The following is a 17,559-nucleotide window of genomic DNA, read 5'->3' on the forward strand; positions in this document are numbered from 1 at the left end:
TCAATGATGTCTCTTGAATTCTCATTAATTGTCCACATTGGTTGCTAAAAATAATTTTCAAGTACTTATCATGGAGTGAACTCATTCAATGATTCAAAGCTAATCTTCACTTTGAAATAGACTTTCCGATTGTCGGTCATACAATACCTTGAGTTCCTTCACTCTTGCGTCAAGATCAAGGGATATATTCGGCGATTTGAAGCCAACCTCCAATTCAAAATGGACCTTTTGATGGCTAATTTGCCAATCCCTTGAGCCCTCTCCTCCCTCTTAAATTTTAGTGATTCAAAACCTTGAAAGTGGACCGATAAATTGCTACACCGATGATGTCTTTAGTCCCCCTCTTGAAGTCCCATTGCATTACTTGTCCACAAAATCGTTTTTCAATGAAATAAAATAACCTCCTATCATTTCAGAGCACAAGTTAAAATTGAAGTCATGTTAGATGGGAGAACAGTGATAAAAGAGTAGTCTCACCGTCCAATCTAACTACATGAATTATCAATTTTTTTTTCATCCTCGCAACTAGGGATGATAATAGGATGTGACAGGGACAAATTTATCATTCCCATATCTGAATTATTTCTATAACATTAATAATACAGATCAAATTTATCATCATCATCATCATGATAAATTTGATATTCTAAAAATTTCTCACTATATCCTGAATCCAGGAAGAAAATTATCATCCCTATTTTCAACCTAAGTAAAAGTATGTGTCGCTGTGGATTGGATTGATTGGATTAGCAAACGAATCAACTAAATAAGGAAGAAAATTTAGTCGGAGTATTTTAAAAAAATTTAAGATAAGAAGTTTCGTTAAGTAATTTTGGCAAAAATAAGGGGTCTGATTGTGTTCTTTAAAGTTTCTTTTTCACCCAAAATTTAGGAAATAAAAAGGGGTAGAGAAGACGAAGGGAGCTTGGTGAAGAAGGCGGATTGCTCGTTAGAATAAAGACGATGGTGGTTTAGTGCCTAAAACCGGCCTCGTTTCCTCCTCGTCCAGTCCTCATCCGCTCTCTTCGCCGGCGGTATCACACCGATCGTAAGCATGCCCATCTCTGTCTTCTCCTCTTCGAGATCTCCATCTGTTTCCGCCCTTTTTGCTGCAATTTTTTTTGGTCCCGGGCGTGCTGAATCCGAGTGTTTTCTTCTGTTTTTGATCCCAGGGGCCGATTCCGACGGAGAAGATGCGAGCTTGTGAGAAAACGCCGTATCTTTCCGGCTGAAATTTTTGTTCTGTGGCTAAATTTCCGGTACGAGTTCTTACTCCGGATGTCTCCTCGCCCCTCTCCCTTCCATTTTTACCCATCGTGAGATTCATTGGTTGATTTTTCGCCATCCAAAACTCCTTTTTCCCCCCTCTTTTCTGATGTCTGAAGTATAAAAATTGGATCTTTAGTGGTTGGGGTGGGGTTCCTTTTTCTTTTTCAGTCCAGTGAATCATGTCCGGAAAGGGGAAATAGGGATCTGAAGCTGTTCTCGACTGGAATTAGGTTTTATCAGTTGGTCTGAGATTTGCAGATATGTTGGAAGACCTCCCTTGTTTGATCTCTAGGGTTTTTGAGAGCAGCTCTGACCAGGAATCCAATTGGCATTACTTGGCTTATCCATTCCATGATTCCTCAAACAGCAAGAAACGGCAAAAATTGGATGAAGAAATGGCGACGGAAGAGGAGGATCAAAGCAAAAGGAAGAAATTGTCGCACCGACTTGAGGCATACGACGACGACGATCCGAGCGCCTTCAACAGGCTCACGCGGGACTTGATCCTGAGCTGTTTGCTGCTCCTGTCGCGGTCGGACTACGGCGCGGTTGCATCCGTCAGCCGTGCCTTCCGCTCCATGATTCGGGATGCCTACGAGCACCGGCGCCGGCAGGGGATCGCCGAGCACTGGGTCTACTTCTCATGCACTGCCCTCCAGTGGCATGCGTTTGATCCCTACCGCCGGCGCTGGATAACGGTCCCTCCGATGCCGGCTAGCCCTACTGAAACCTTTGCCTTCTCCGACAAGGAGTCACTCGCCGTCGGCACTGATCTCCTCGTCTTCGGCCGCGAGATGACTTCTTATGTTGTTATGAGATACAGCATCTTGAGCAACTCCTGGTGTCCGGGAGTTGTGATGAACTCACCGAGATGTCTGTTTGGATCGGCTAGCCGTGGGGGGAAGGCCATTGTAGCCGGTGGCACCAATGGCCGTGAGATTCTGAATTCCGCAGAGCTCTATGATTCGGAGACGCAGACTTGGGAGTCCTTGCCGGCCATGAATCGAGCGAGGAAGTTGTGTTCAGGGGTGTTCATGGATGAGAAATTCTATGTCATTGGTGGAATGGCCAACGAAAGGGAGGTGTTGACGTGCGGCGAAGAGTACGATATGAAACGAAGCTCTTGGCGGCTGATTCCAAACATGTCCGACGGTCTAATCGGCGAGAACGGTGCACCGCCTCTCGTGGCCGTGGTGAGCAATCAGCTCTACGCAGCTCGATACGCAGACAAGATGGTGGTGAAGTACAACAAGAGGAATAACGCATGGGAAACACTGGGGAAGCTGCCTGAGAGGTCTTACTCCATGAATGGCTGGGGCATCGCCTTCCGAGGATGCGGCCAGCGGTTGCTCGTCATCGGAGGGCACCGAGGGCTTCGCGGAGGGATGATCGAGCTGAATTCTTGGGTCCCAAACGGAGGGCCTCCCGAGTGGAACACCATTGCCGTCATGCAGTCCGGTGACTTTGTTTTCAATTGTGCTGTCATGGGCTGTTGATTTCTATTAATCATGGAAGGATGATGAATGCACACTGAAACTTCTCTTTCTCGAGCATCAATGTGATCATTTTCTGAAAGAAAAAAAATAAAATAAAAATCATTGCATCACTTTAACATTATTAAGATTTTTTGAAATCAGTTCACAGATTGGAATGAATGAATGACTGCCTTAGAACATTCATATAGTGAAACTTATGGAGTGAAGTGTTTTCCTAATGTTGCCGCTAAAAGAATTGGTTGAAGCTACTTTTCTTCTGCTGTTATAATTTAAGTTAAAAAAAATTGATAAATTTCACAGAATTTTTTCACCGGTCATCATGATAAATCAGGAAACATTCGTGACGGACGACCAAGAAGTCCAGTATCATTTTTTGATTGCACGTCCTATTTGAAAAAAAATATCTATAAATATATTATAATTAAAAATCAAATTATGTGTATCTAGATGATAACTTGAATGCGATGGAGACGAGCAGCATAAAATTAGCTGCTATTTTTTTAAAAAAATTTATTTAATTGCAGTCCATTTATTTGAAGAAGGGTAGAGGTGAAAAGTGTTTGGGTGCAGGGAGATAATGGATCTGCAACTGCAAGCATCATCTATGGTTTTCGAGCCAGGAAAGAGTCCATGGCCAAAGTACAGCATAGAAGCTGATGATGGACCATCAACAAGTACGAAGTGGTGCACTGAGATTGCAGAGCTCCAGTAAAGCTTGAGTCTCCAGATGCAGTGTTTTTTTAGTTAGCGTTCAATATGATTAGTTTTACAGGTGATCGGAAATACTCATAGCAGATGGCCTATTAATTTAATATTCTTAGGTTAATTTCCCATTAAAAAAATCATTCGTTAACAAACCAAAGCTGAGACTTATTCTTAGGTTCTTTAAATGCAGTAGTGCTTTCAAAACTGAACTCAATGGCTGGTTCAGTCAGATTAGATCGATAAAGGTTTTCGAATTATTTCTGTCCAGTTCTACTGAAAATGAAAAATGGGAAAAAAAATCATGATGTTTTAGCACAAAGAGGATTATCAGATATAAGAAACGAAAGCACAAGATTAATGGGGCAAAAAACAAAAAACAAAGAGAATATGAACCCTTTTAATTGTTTTCTTATTATTCCTTTGCCTTAAGCGGTTTTTGTTCATTCTTTTGCAAGTATCCATCTGAGAATATTCTTTTGCATATGTCAATGTGCGAATGAGCAAAGACTATTTCTTTGTGGCATCTATGAACATAGCTCGCATCCAATGCTCGACATCCTCGGTCTTTGATGGGGGTGGAGGGAGCGTAGGATGCTCGATAATATTCCACCCTTCAACAATGCTTTCCGACTTATTGATCATCACAGCTGCGAACATAAAACTCGAATCGGGATTTTGGAGGTTGTCATCATCGACGGTTGACTGATCAGCAAAGAAAAACAAACTGTTAGATGTCATATTTACTGCACGAGTAAAGCGCAGCGACGTTAGAAGCAACTAGGGAATAGGGATCACCGTTATCGTCTGCTCACTCTCTGCCAGGGTATTTGAAGAACTGCCACTCGAGCTAACATTCCACACTGATCTCTTCAATTGCTGAGCTTGCTTTTCTGTGCTGCAATACAATAAAATTACATTAAAATTATACAAGAAAAGATATTACAAGAAGTGATAATTTGCAAGAAGAAAATACCAACGAGTTGAATCCAAAACAACATCAAGGAATCAAACAACAAAAGAGCACTTTATCATGCAAATATATCAGTTTAGTATAGCCGAAATTTCTGTGTTTCTAGATATAGGTCAATAGAAACAAGGGTCAATGACCAACTCTTGATTTACTCATATGTGGCAAACTCAGACAATTTGTACGTTGGTTTAAACTGACAAAAGATCAGTGCAGTATTAGCCAAGAAATTGGGCAGGTCCAAGAATCCTATGAGCTATGCAAATTGCTGAAATTACCAAAAAAAAGGTTCAAAATCAGCATTAGTTTTACTTAAAGTTATGATACTCCAATCTATTCGAAATTTTTTTCTATGACCCAAGTTTGCATCACTAATCAGTTTAAGACTGCATGTCGGTATCGAATAACTTAGTTACAGCATATTCTCAAGGCAACAATAGCAAAGTTCGTCCAGTAAGTTCCATAAATAGGAGATAGTGAATATATTTATATAACCAATATATTTATATAACCAACTATCCATAGTCACAAAATAAAATAAAAAATTAAAAATCAGTGCAAAAAGCCACACCTTGAGCTTGCTGTTTTCAAAGAGTTTCTGATCGACTGTAATTCTTTTGAAGAAGATAGAATGAACAACAATTTACCAAAGGCTTCAAAAGTAGAAGCTTCTGAAGGTATATCTAGACCTAAGGAATTGCAGGAGTATGCTGTAATGCACGCCACACTTTTCTTGAGCAGCAAAATTCCTTTCTGCAGATCCGTGTGATTTTCAAGGGAATGTGGAGAGGCAAGGGAATAGTTGAAACTACTATTTCTGGAACTCTCTAAATGCGGTCTTCTTTCTGATTCTACTGAAGCGACACCAAAGTTCAAGGAGCTTCTATCAGACCAGGATTCTCCGCCTGAAGAGCAGAAATTCTGACGTGGTATGAAAAGAGGATATTCCTTGCTGCACATTAGAACTCTGTTGTGTTATATATTTTAATATGGAATTGAAAACTCCTTGAAATGTAGTACCTCTGTGAGGATGGGCGAGCATCCCAATACGAGTTTCGCTGCCATATCCGTGAACAGGAACCCTGTAAAAGGCATCTGAACCAATAAGTCTAATATTGGCTAAAGAAAGTGTCCTCGTTTACTTCTTTGGGTCAGAAGAAAAGAGAATACTAATATGCATCTGCAAATATGCTACAATATCCGAACTAACAAAAAATACGTGATGGAAATTGATTCTTTGTTTTCTACAGAGGAAAGGATGGAAATGAGCCTAGGAAAATGTTCATAAGAGTTATTTCCGGCGATTTCTGCTAGCTTGTTCACATATTGCTTCTCCCCAAATCAGGTCGAAGCAATTCTGTGCACAAAAATGACTCACCTTTTCTTAAAATACATTAACTTAATTAATTTTTTGATTTAAAACAAATTTTTATAAATTTAAACTTTCCCTTCCTCTTTCTTTCCTCACAAACTATGGAAATATTTCTTATCCATTTCTTCCAATTTTTTTCCACTCCTTTATTTCCCTAGCTATTTTGCTCCCCCCTAGGAAATTGGCCCACTTACCTTAATAAAACTAAATGCCAAAATATTCTGAAGCAAGGTAATTAGTATTTCAGGTATAAATTTAACTTTGAAAAAGAAAATAAAAAATCATATACAAGTTATCCAATGTTAGCTAAAATTTCAAAAAAAAAAAAAAAAGGTTAACCGGTTCTCAGATTTGAATCATGACACTAGAATAAAGTTAATTAGACCTCATTGTTGATCTATATAATTCCTATACCTTGGCCATACTTATTGGTAGTTAGAATAAAAAAAAAATGGCATACCGCAAAACCTGAATTATGAAGAACAGGAGCTGCCAAATTTGGAGCAATCAGATTCAACAATTGTACCATGTACCTGTTTGGAATGCAGACAATACCCAAGAGTAATTACAGAAAAATAGTGAAAGTGCCAACTCAACAATGCTCATAAACCATTTACTGGGTGCCAGTATTTAAAGTTAGATAAATTAAGATCATTTCGAGCCTGCAAGAAGACAAGATCATGCAGCAGTCGTGTGCCAAGATTTAATATGTACAAGGACTCTATGATAAAGCATTCTAGATATGATTTTTAAAAATCCAAGTAAACTTTATGACATAAGTTTTCCCATGGTAGATAATCCTATAAAACAAGAATAAACAATGCAAATAAAACTAGAATTTATAGGCAAGTAGAAGTTACCCTAAAGAAGCAGCAAGCTCTTCAGGAGGAACAGAATGTGGATCCAGCCCTCTAGGTAAGCGTGCATTGCATATTTGGTTGGACATGTTATTTGATCGATCTTTTATTTTATCTGGGTTCACCTGAAAATTAAATAAAACATCATCAGGCATTTCTATAGTTTGGTATATCCTATTCGTCCTATAGCAACAAAAGAAGTGTGTCTTTATTTGCTCAAATCATTTAAACAGAAATAATCAGAAAGAAGATAGAGTCAGTTAATACACAGATAGAAACCATTTCTTAGGCAAAGCAGCAAAGATCTCTTATTTGTGAACTAAAACACAGTATCTGGGATAAAATAGCAAATATTGGTTGTTATTGAGAAAAAATTGCTTGCTGTTAAGAAAACATACATTCTGCAGAATCATCAAAGGAAAGTGAGCCAAATTATATACAATATTTTCATCCAATCAAATAAATCACTTTACAACTAACAAAAATGTCATCTAGTATCTGATATGGATATGCAGCTTTATTTCCATCCAAACCTATGTAAATGATCACTTGGAATCACAAGAACAAATCTTGAGTGTTGACTTACTATCCACCATATTTTATGGATTAAAGATATTGGGTTGTCGTTAGGAAGCAACACACACACACGCAAAAAATGTCAATGCAGCAGAGACTAGGGATAAGAGAACGCTAAGATGAACGAGTGTAGCTACTAGAAAAATAAAATGAAAAATATTATTCAACAACAATAACAACATTCCATTATGTAAACAAGCCAGAGGGAACTTACCCTACACATTGGAAAGAGCTTACAGATATTTTCTATTACCACTGCCTGACGACGGATACATTCAGGAGTGATGCCCGTCTGTCAAAAAAAAAAAAAACACAGTGCTTTCATGTCAGCTAGACCAAACTAGGCAAGAAAAAGAATAAAACATAGAAAAAACTAAAACAACAACATTCAAACCTTATCTCACTAGATGAGCTCAGTTATATGGATCCTTCAATGCTTTTGGGCTCTAACATACTATATAATCATTTATATTTAAATAAATTTTATCTTATTTCATTATTGTTAACCAAGTTTTCTTTGGTCTTCCTCTTCCTCATTTAATAAGTGTATTTGTCATAGTTTCACATCATCTAACTGAAGCATTTATTGGACATCTAAATATATATTTGTGCTATCTTAAACATGTTTCTAAGAGTTTTAGCTCAATAGATGTGACCTGACTTTCTCTAATATTCTCATTTCTTATTTTGTTCATACTCGTATGTTCGCATATCCACCTTAACATTCTCATCTCCATGACTCTCATCTTCTACTTGTGTGCACGAGTCATACCCCAACATTTAGCTCTATGTAATATAATAGGTCTAACCGCCTTATTGCAGAACTTTCTTTTAAGTTTCAGAAGTACTTTATGATCACAAAGAACATCTTACATTCTCCTTCATTTTAACTATCCTGCTTGTATTCTATATAAGACATCTCTTAACCATTTCATCCTTCTGCAAAAATGATCCTATATATTTAAAACTTCTTGGTTACTGACAATTTGCCATCTCCTATTTTAACAATTATCTTTTTACATATAATATTGTTAAATTTAAATTTTATATATTTTATCTTTACTCTACTTAAGTCTAAAAGAAAGTAATAAAACAACAAAATAGAAAAGACTTAATGCATTTAGTTTAGAAGGTTATATAGTATGCTTATATATTTTAATCCCTTGCCATAACTCAAGAAACCAGTAATATAAATGCAAAAGTTGATTAAATGTTATGATACTTACATCAACCAGCCGCTGATTGGACATAAGATCACTTCTGAGTTTATCTAATACTTCTGTTTGCTTGTTTTTCATCTAAAACATGAATAATTAACAACAGTTCAGACATATTAGAAGCATACAATTGAACAAAGGACGAATAAGTGTAGGAAGAGTATAAAAGTAAAATTATCTCACTGTAGAAAATGCTAATTCCAATGAACCGTATTTCAACTTCAGATCATTTGATTCTTTGGAAACTTTAGCCTTATCTGCAAGAGCAATAGAAGTTTCAAGAAAATTGGACAGCAACATAATGAAGCATCCTTGCTCCAAGAAGGGATGCTTTAACTTGCATTACCTACAAAGAAACAAACCTTCAGCAAGTTTCTTCTTCAAGTAGGTTAGCCGTTCCTTCAATTTCTTGAGTTCCACATTTTGCACCGCTCTCCAGTTAATCTGCTGATCTGCTTTCCTCTAAAACACAAACAGCAAAACATTTAACGAAAATAAACTTAAATTTCACCTAAAAGAAAGAGCATAAAAGATAAGTTTATGCTCTGTCGAAGAAAAATCCATTAGTAAAAACAATTGAGCGAAATAAAGTTTTTTTTCAAACGAGATGAAAATACAGTGGTACCATTCGGGAAATTTGAAATTGAAAGTCACTAGTGTAGTACAATACAAAGTCAAAACGCCACAGACAACAGGTTTGAAGGCTAACCTTCTTGGCGAGCAAATCGTCCAGCTTGGAATAGTGAGATTTACAGACGGTATTCAGAGATTTCAACAGAGCGCTGTACTCGTTTAACCTGAAATTTCCGAAATTATATCACTACATACAGACAATTTCCCATATCCAGCTCCATATCAAAGATGTTCAAAAGAAATCACTAGCCTGTGGTTAACGCAGGGAGCACAAATTGATGCAAGATTTGAACCCTCGCAGATGGCGCAGCAACTGCTGCTGGGCTTCCTCGCCATCAACTGACACCGGATTCGACCACGATCCAGCGACTGATCGCCAACAACAGAATGGAGACTTCGATTTTGTTTCTGGAAACTCGATCTGAAGCTAGGTTTTCGTCACGTTTTGGAATATTGGGGCTTTGAAGAGAGCAGACCGTGGCAAATTCGTCGCGGGTTTCATAGGCATTGATAAAACTTGGAGGAGCAGAATGAAATATCGTCAAATTCTTGGGGAAGATTAAAACTGCGCCCTGTAACATAAGAGAGAAGAGAGGTACTTTATTTATATTTCATAAGTTGTTTAGGGTAATATATAACCTTCCAAATTTTGGAAAGATAAAAAAGGAAATAAGTAAACTAGGAGGAGCAAAATGCCATTTTCTCTTATTAGTTGGGCTCCAATGGATTTCAGCCAAATGGGCATTTGGCCCAGTAGTTTTCATTGGCATTCGAATCAAGGCTTCGCCTTATATATAGAGTTGGCCGAGAGCCATCTCATTTCTTGGGTTAGGGTTTCACGATTCCGAACCATCTGCTGCGAGGATGGCTGCGGCGGCGGCGGAGTCAGTCCAGTGCTTCGGAAGGAAGAAAACAGCTGTGGCAGTGGCGCACTGCAAGCGCGGCCGTGGCCTTATCAAGGTTAACGGCGTTCCCATCGAGCTGGTGAAGCCGGAGATCCTCCGTCTCAAGGCCTTCGAGCCGATCCTCCTCCTCGGGCGGCAACGATTCGCGGGCGTCGATCTCCGCATCCGCGTCAAGGGCGGCGGCAAGACCTCCCAGATCTACGCCATCCGCCAGAGCATCGCTAAAGCCCTTGTCGCCTACAATCAGAAGTACGTCGACGAGCAGTCCAAGCAGGAGATCAAGGACATCCTCGTCCGCTACGACAGGACGCTGCTCGTCGCCGACCCACGCCGGTGCGAGCCCAAGAAGTTCGGAGGTCGGGGTGCTCGCGCTCGGTTCCAGAAGTCGTACCGTTAGATGGACACGGTCTGCTATTTCATGCTTTTCCTATTTTGCATGCTTTCCCTTTGTTGTCCAATGCGATGGATTTGCTCTCGAAGCGTAATTACTCTCGATTTTGAACCGGATGATTACTAAAAGTTGCTATTTTTAAGATCACTCAGTGTTTATTTTTATCTGCTCCTCGATTCTGAATTGTGTGTTCTAGTTATTTCTCTGTGTTCATAATTGACCTGTATTCCACCCGAGAATTAAATTGAAAAGGAGTAGGATAGTTGATTCTTGTAATAGAATAGAATAGGAATTAAGTCGAAATTTGTATTTTGTAATCAAATTTATAATTAATCGATAATTCATGGAAGCATTGCTAGGGAACAATTTGGTTTTCTCACTTGATAATTCATGGAAGTATTGTTAGGTAACAATTTTGTTTTCTTACTTAATAATTCATGGAAGTATTTTTAGGTTACAATTTTGTTTTCTTAGTCGATCTGTAGAGCGTTTGTCTCTTGTTTTCTTTGTCCAATAAATAAGGGAGACAAATATTTTATTATTGTTAAAATAAACAAAATAGGGTACCCTTTTTGAAATCAAAAGGGCAAATTAAAAGAAACATCAAATGGATACCCTTTTAAAAAAAATTCAAAAAGTTGTCTCATTAGATGTTTTATTTTTAAAATATTCATTATTAGCATTTGCCAATAATTGTCACAATATATAAGATGTTTTTTTTTTTTATTTTCAGTATTATTGTGGTTAGCAGTAATTGTTACAACAACTATAGAAGCTATTCGAGTAGCTACCTATTAACTTTTATAATTATTTTAAAATGATTTTAATGAAAAATTGATAAAAAGTATTTTGATATAATAGAGTATAGAATTTAAGATATTAGTTTTAGTATTTATTATAGTAAAAAATAATACATTCATTTTAAGTGTCCTTCAGAGTTTGTCGCCTATCTTATATAACGGGAGATAAATTTTAAGGTGAGTTTGTAACCAATTTAGTTGGAAGGTGGATTTTTTTTTTCCATACAGTCGGGAATTGATAGATCAATTTTATTGTAACAAATTTGTCATCCTCTAATCCACTAGAATTGATAGATAGTTCTATTATAACAAATATAATATCCTCTATTCAGTTAGGCATCTTGTTGGGATAAAGTTTTTAAGATATTTTTTGGGGAAGTTTTTATGGATGTATTGTAACAAAAGTTGATTAGATTTATTGTAGTAAAATGTGATTATATTTATTCAGATGTCTCTCATAATTCGTTTCTAAGTCAGTTTATAGTCGATTGTTAAGTGATTAGGGGATGGGAGGAGTTGGAGGAGTTTTTATTAGATATATGATTTAACTTTAAGTGTGTATTTGGTTGGGGGTTATTACTTATAATCTTAATAGGTTATCAATGATAACCTTATTTGGTTTAAGTAATCAGTGATTTTTTGGTAATGCAATGCTTTCACCATGTCAGAGAACATAATCTTGAATCAAAAACCCTTGGAAATCTTAGGGTGTGTTTGATATGCACGTTTTCCATTTTCATTTTATGGAAAACACGTGTTTTCTAGAAAACAGAAAACGACTTTTTGTCATTTTATGTTTTTTAGAAAACGCTAGCTATTTTTTTAGAAAACAAGCATGAAAAACGCAAATAAAACATCATTTTTAAGAAAATGTGCGTTTTTCAGAAAATGAAAATAGAAAACGTGCGTACCAAATGCACCCTTAGGTTTTCCATAAGTCTGGGGTTATCAATACTTTTTGTTTTTCCAAAATTATCCTTCGAGATGAGTAGGAGCAAATTATGAGGGACGTTGATTGTGACGTCATTGTTGTCGACCTCTGCTTTCTCCCCTCCGAGCTCCTCCATGAGATCTTCCGCCTAGCCCTCCTAAAACTTCTTCAAGTACCAAGGCACTCTCTCTTATGTCCGCTTATGACTTTCGCTGCCTCTATGAGGGGCGCTTCGATTGTAACGGTGGATGACTCTTCATCTACAATAAGAGGCCCCCTAGGGATTTTGTACTATGTGGATTCAATGACCGCTTTGGCCGATGGTTCAAGATCCCCATCACAAGCGCGGTTGTTGCCCCCGATGAGGACCTGTACTTCCTCGTTACCTTTGGAGGCGTCTTCCTTTTTTGCCTCTAACAACATTAGTGAGCTTGTCGTGGTCAACATTGCCACACGGTCCATGTGATGGATCCTGCCCGGCCCATGGGGCGGTGTGACACCGTGTCGTGGAGATTGGGGTTGAAGTTGGTCGTTGATCCCTCCGGTGTTGATCAATTTCGTTTCCTTTTCATGAAGATGGTTCATAACTATTCCATACTCTTCGAGTACCGATCGAAATTAACTCGTGGTGCGCTGGCGACATGAGGAGTCGACATTGTTGTGAGGGAGAAGATGTTAGCGTGAAAAAATTGAGCACGAGGGAGAAGCACAGTAAAAGGGAGGAGTCGGCATTGTTGAATGGGAAAAGAATTAAAAAAATTTAATCACATATATAAATTAAGAATTAAAAGATAGCAAAGAGATTTTCTTAACAATTCAAGATCATATAAGGCAACAAGAGTTACACCTAGAAACAATAACCGAAATATTAAAACAACAAAATATACAAATTAAAAATATCAGACAAAATTTAGATTTTCTAAAAGAATCTCAAGATAACTTATTTAAAAGACATTTAAGGAATAAGGAAGTGAGTAGCTTTGACTCACTAGACACACTAGTACAACTTAAGGAGATACTTATAACCTACACCGACTTAGTTGCAAACAAATTAGATAACTTACAACAAACCCTTGAGGAAGTTAAATATAAATGAGCAAACTGCACTTTGAAAATAATTACTACGAAGAGGCGTTAGAATTTTCCAAACAATTTGCTAAGACATCAGAAACCGGATATTGTAGACTTGAAGTAGTAGGAACAGGAGACCAAGTTCTTATTCAACAAAATAACACAATATTAGCATTACTCACATCCTTACATCACAGACTCACAATAATAGATAACAAGCTACTACAATTAGAAGCTCAAATTAAAAATACATCTAAGACCACAGATTTATATGAAAGTATCAATACTATAACAAAAGATTTAAGTAAGCTCTCTACTGGAGCCATAATCTCTCGAAAGAAATCAGAAAAATATAAATTTTTAACCTACAATGAGTCAAATACAATCTAGAACAGAGCCGTTTTCCGGTTTCTCACAAACAATAAGAGGACAAATGGAAGCAAATACTAATTCCTGGTTAGATAATAGCATAACGCAAGGGAGAAATAGTACCTCAACAAGTACATATCAATTAGAAGACTTAATAGATGTTGAAAGTAATATGGTCACTTTCTCAGATAGACAATTAACAACTTTAAATCCAAGACGATTATATAACCAAGGATTACTAAATTTCTCAACAGCACTTTACAGACATCATAGGACACAACCACTACATTTACCAGATGGAAGAGAAGAACACCTGACTCTCATGACTATAGAATCAGCAAGGGCACTATCACAAAGAAGGCATAAGTATATACATCTAGGACTATTGGTAATAGGACTTAGAGGACTTACAAGAAAAAGGATAGGGGCTAAAGTATTTTTAGTCCTCTATGATTCCTGTTTTTCAGAAACAGAACAGGCAATTATTGGCCTTATAGAAGTAGATATGAATAACAACCTTGGAATAACATATTTCTGTCCAAATTTTAATATGACTATAGAAGATTTTATTAAACATATCAAAATAAACATTCAGACAAAAGGATATGGAAACTTTCTAAGAAACAACATACAAATTGACATAATCTTCTTGGGAAAAATAATGACACAAATTAATAACAGTTACAAAGTCCAAATAAATTCTATTATAAAGGCCTTAACATCAAAAGGGATATCCTTTTTGGAACCAAAGGATTTCTCTTCTGAAAACTTAGCAGGATTAGATTGGAATCTAAACCTAGACCTCCATACACAACAAAGAACATTAAGACCGAAAGAATCTATTATGTACAAAAATAGGCATGGAAGAACAATAGTCAGGTTTAATGACTATCAACTCTCTATTTCTCAAGATGAAAAAGAAGAAGAAGAAGAAGGAGAAAACTTTAATTTAATGAATATTGAAAGTATATTTGAAGAAACCAATAGTCAGGAGTTTCAAGGATTTTATGATGACCTAGACGAATACATGTATACTCCTACCGAATTAACATCCCATAAAAACGCAGAAGAATTGTTAGAATTTGAACACAATGAAAAAAAATTACATAGATTAGAATGGGATTGGGAGCTATATTTTGATGATGATCAGAATATAATTGCTAGAAAACTCCCACAAATAAATCTTATGAATCCCGCTGAGTCATCAGGGACATCTCGACCATCTGGGCTAATGCCCTTAAATATACCTCCATTAGCCACACAATATCCTGAAAGTTCCATGGGGACAAGGGATTATGGCCAAGGGCATCCCCCAAGAACTAGGATTGCTCCATACACCAATAATAATCCATTACTTAGAACAATAGGAAAAAGACGACCACCAGAAATTACTTATTTTGAAAAAAACTCTGTACTATTAAATATAGCAGAATGTGATGATCCCCAAATGTATGACACATATCTAGAACAATGGATTGTTTCAGTCCAAAGGGATTATCAAGCAAAACATGAAATTGATATTGAATCAGGTGAAGCCATGATGCGAATAGGAGAAAATTACTTAGGAGATGTAGCAAGAGCTGCATGGGAAGCATATAAACAAAAATTTCCAGAAGATATTGCTAGAATAGCAGCCCAAGGAAATAATATTCTAAATTTTTGTTATACTATACATCGCTTGTTAACAGCTAAAGATGCTAATACAGGCTTAGACATAAGACAAAGAGAGGCAATGAGAGACTTAGAGCAATTGCAGCTTCTAAGTTGGAACTGGATCAAACCATTTTGTAATGATTTTTTAGCCCTAACAGCAATCTCAGGAAATTATTGTAATCCTGAATTAGGAGAGAGGCTGTTTAGTAAACTACCAAGGGATTTAGGAAAAGAAATCCATAAAGCATGGGCAGATATGAAAGTACCTCCACAATACGATAACATAGGAATAAGAATACAACACATTATAGCAATACTGAAATAAAAATGTACCTATATACAAATACAAAAACAACTTAAAAACCAACATTACGGATTTTGTAGTCAAATTTATACTCCACAACAATACGGAGCTAATCCACATAAACAAATTAAAAGAAAAGGAAAACAACCTCATAAACCTAATATACAAACACGACATAAGGGAAAACCAAAGAAAACATATTTTGTCCGAAAAAGTAATGAACGGAAACCCTACCTAAATAAAGATAAACATGTAAGAAAATACAAACCTAAGAAAACATATGCAAACACCATCACATGTTTCGCTTGTCATGAACCAGGGCATCTTTCTTCAGCATGTCCTACAAAGAAAAACCTTTATACAAGAGAAGCACAGTTAATAAATAGTACAAACATGGATTTAGTAGAAATTCAACCAGATGTTTCAGACACATCTTCAATATACTCAATAGTCTCAATTGACGACATAGAAGAAATCCCATCATCCTCAGACTATACCTTAATAAATTCTTTCTTACAACCACCAAAACAAATTAATAAATATAATTTCACTACAGACATATTACAAGAAGATTTAAATGACTTAGAAGAACAATGGGATGAGATATATCAACCATTTGATATGATGCTTAGACAGGTATTATCACCTGCCTTGGATACATATCCCGATTGTCCACATCAATGGAATTTAAAATCAGGAACTATTAATGTACCTTGTTTTCTTTGTGGTTATTATCCTTCCATAGACAAAAGAGGAAGGTGTACCTTGTGTAAACAACAATGTTGCACAATTTGCCTAGAGCAAAATTTTGGTATTTCTATACCAACATCTATAAGCTCAGGACCCCCGAGAAATTTACTCCTTGAGACAAGAATTGCAGTATTAGAAATTAGACTTAATAACCTAGAAGATGAAATCAATTTACTCAAGCCAAAAGAACAGTCACATAAGATACATCAAATAGATAAAGGAAAAGAAATAATAGTCACTGAATCTCAACAAAACTTAGACATGGTATTTATTAAAACACCCAGTGTTTGTAATACCGGTCGTACAATGGACATTCTTGTCCGTTGTTTGGCCAATATTCATGGTCATGAATTTACACTTCATGCCTTTCTAGATAGTGGAGCTACTAACTCCACAATTGATGAAAAAACTCTTCTAGCAGTTCTGCCCTCCTCCTTCATCAAAACTGCTACTCATCCAATGATAAGTACTCAGTTTGATGGCCAAACCTTAACCAGTACGAAGTTTGTTACCAATATACACCTTCGTTTTTATAATAACTGCGACACTTTTAGTTCACCCTTATCACTATCTAAACTTTGGATAAAACCATTACTACACTCAGATATTCACTTAATACTAGGACTCAATTTTCTTGTCCAACCAGACCGTGCTCTCCTGTTGACTAAGGATTATGCCCTTTTTCTCTCTACCCCTATTGTATCCCCTATTGTATCTGACTATTCAGCATCAGTACAAAAATATGGAGGTACTCCTCAAAATATCCCCGCCTCATCAGCACCACCTCCACCTAAAGTAGTACCTCTCAAAACACATAGTCAAACAATTTGTAATTGTAAAAACCAAAATACATGTAAAGGCTCTTGCCTAATAAACCAACAACCTACTTATAACCTAACTTTCCAAGAATTTCAAGAAGATATCATTTCGGATAACTTATTAGATGAGGAATTCTTTAATTCTCTAGAAATACCAAAAGACTTTTTAGCACCAAAAACATTAATCCAGTTTATTTCAAAACAAGAAAATCTAGACGATATAATTTCTAGGCTAGAAAAACTAGAAATCATAGGAGACAACCCCACTAAATATTGGGATAGAGATAAAATATATTGCCACTTGTCAATAATAAACCCAGACTTAACTATAAAAGCACAAGAATTGCAATATACAAATTGGGAAGCTGAAGAATGTAAAAATCACATTCAACAATTATTAAAACTTGGGGCTATCCAACGTTCTACCTCTAGACATAGAAGCCCTGCCTTCATAGTAAACAAAGGATCTGAACAA

At 36.6% G+C, this 17,559-nt stretch overlaps 3 protein-coding genes across 5 annotated transcripts; 2 read left to right on the forward strand and 1 right to left on the reverse strand.

Moving 5' to 3' along the window:
• The first annotated feature begins 886 nt into the window (after positions 1 to 886).
• On the forward strand, positions 887 to 3,354 carry LOC121980675 (F-box/kelch-repeat protein SKIP11-like). 2 transcript variants are annotated; one of them, XR_006111645.1, is made up of 3 exons: positions 887 to 1,048; positions 1,173 to 1,259; positions 3,336 to 3,354. XR_006111645.1 is itself a non-coding variant. In XM_042532819.1 (3 exons), the coding sequence occupies exon 3, from the start codon at positions 1,530 to 1,532 to the stop codon at positions 2,763 to 2,765; it is 1,236 nt and encodes a 411-aa protein (XP_042388753.1). In that variant the 5' UTR covers positions 887 to 1,048; positions 1,173 to 1,259; positions 1,438 to 1,529; the 3' UTR covers positions 2,766 to 2,886. The 2 variants fall into 2 exon arrangements, 1 of the variants encoding a protein (XP_042388753.1); XM_042532819.1 differs by lacking the exon at positions 3,336 to 3,354 and adding an exon at positions 1,438 to 2,886.
• Positions 3,355 to 3,858: 504 nt separating this feature from the next.
• LOC121980676 lies at positions 3,859 to 9,590 on the reverse strand. Of its 2 annotated transcripts, none has more exons than XM_042532820.1 (12): positions 9,343 to 9,589; positions 9,169 to 9,256; positions 8,822 to 8,921; positions 8,643 to 8,716; positions 8,469 to 8,540; positions 7,457 to 7,534; positions 6,670 to 6,791; positions 6,270 to 6,342; positions 5,458 to 5,519; positions 5,009 to 5,389; positions 4,266 to 4,365; positions 3,859 to 4,172 (listed from the first exon to the last, which is right to left on the reverse strand). In XM_042532820.1, the coding sequence occupies exons 1-12, from the start codon at positions 9,426 to 9,428 to the stop codon at positions 3,978 to 3,980; spliced, it is 1,431 nt and encodes a 476-aa protein (XP_042388754.1). In that variant the 5' UTR covers positions 9,429 to 9,589; the 3' UTR covers positions 3,859 to 3,977. The 2 variants fall into 2 exon arrangements, 1 of the variants encoding a protein (XP_042388754.1); XR_006111646.1 differs by having other exon boundaries at positions 4,029 to 4,172; positions 4,266 to 4,360; positions 9,343 to 9,590.
• Positions 9,591 to 9,913: 323 nt separating this feature from the next.
• Positions 9,914 to 10,535, forward strand: LOC121982925 (40S ribosomal protein S16-like). Its single transcript, XM_042535927.1, has one exon. The coding sequence runs from the start codon at positions 9,957 to 9,959 to the stop codon at positions 10,392 to 10,394; it is 438 nt and encodes a 145-aa protein (XP_042391861.1). The 5' UTR covers positions 9,914 to 9,956; the 3' UTR covers positions 10,395 to 10,535.
• Positions 10,536 to 17,559: the final 7,024 nt, after the last annotated feature.

This window comes from Zingiber officinale, chromosome 5A (assembly GCF_018446385.1).
Source record: "Zingiber officinale cultivar Zhangliang chromosome 5A, Zo_v1.1, whole genome shotgun sequence".
Taxonomy (NCBI): domain Eukaryota; kingdom Viridiplantae; phylum Streptophyta; class Magnoliopsida; order Zingiberales; family Zingiberaceae; genus Zingiber; species Zingiber officinale.

Coding starts and splice junctions, on each gene's coding strand:
- LOC121982925 (XM_042535927.1), top strand. CDS start 9,957: ATGGCTGCGGCGGCGGCGGAGTCAGTCCAGTGCTTCGGAAGGAAGAAA.
- LOC121980675 (XM_042532819.1), top strand. CDS start 1,530: ATGTTGGAAGACCTCCCTTGTTTGATCTCTAGGGTTTTTGAGAGCAGC.
- LOC121980676 (XM_042532820.1), bottom strand. CDS start 9,428: ATGGCGAGGAAGCCCAGCAGCAGTTGCTGCGCCATCTGCGAGGGTTCA. Junction 9,257..9,342: donor GCTCCCTGCGTTAACCACAG/GCTAGTGATTTC, acceptor CGGAAATTTCAG/GTTAAACGAGTACAGCGCTC. Junction 5,520..6,269: donor TTCATAATTCAGGTTTTGCG/GTATGCCATTTT, acceptor TGCCTTTTACAG/GGTTCCTGTTCACGGATATG.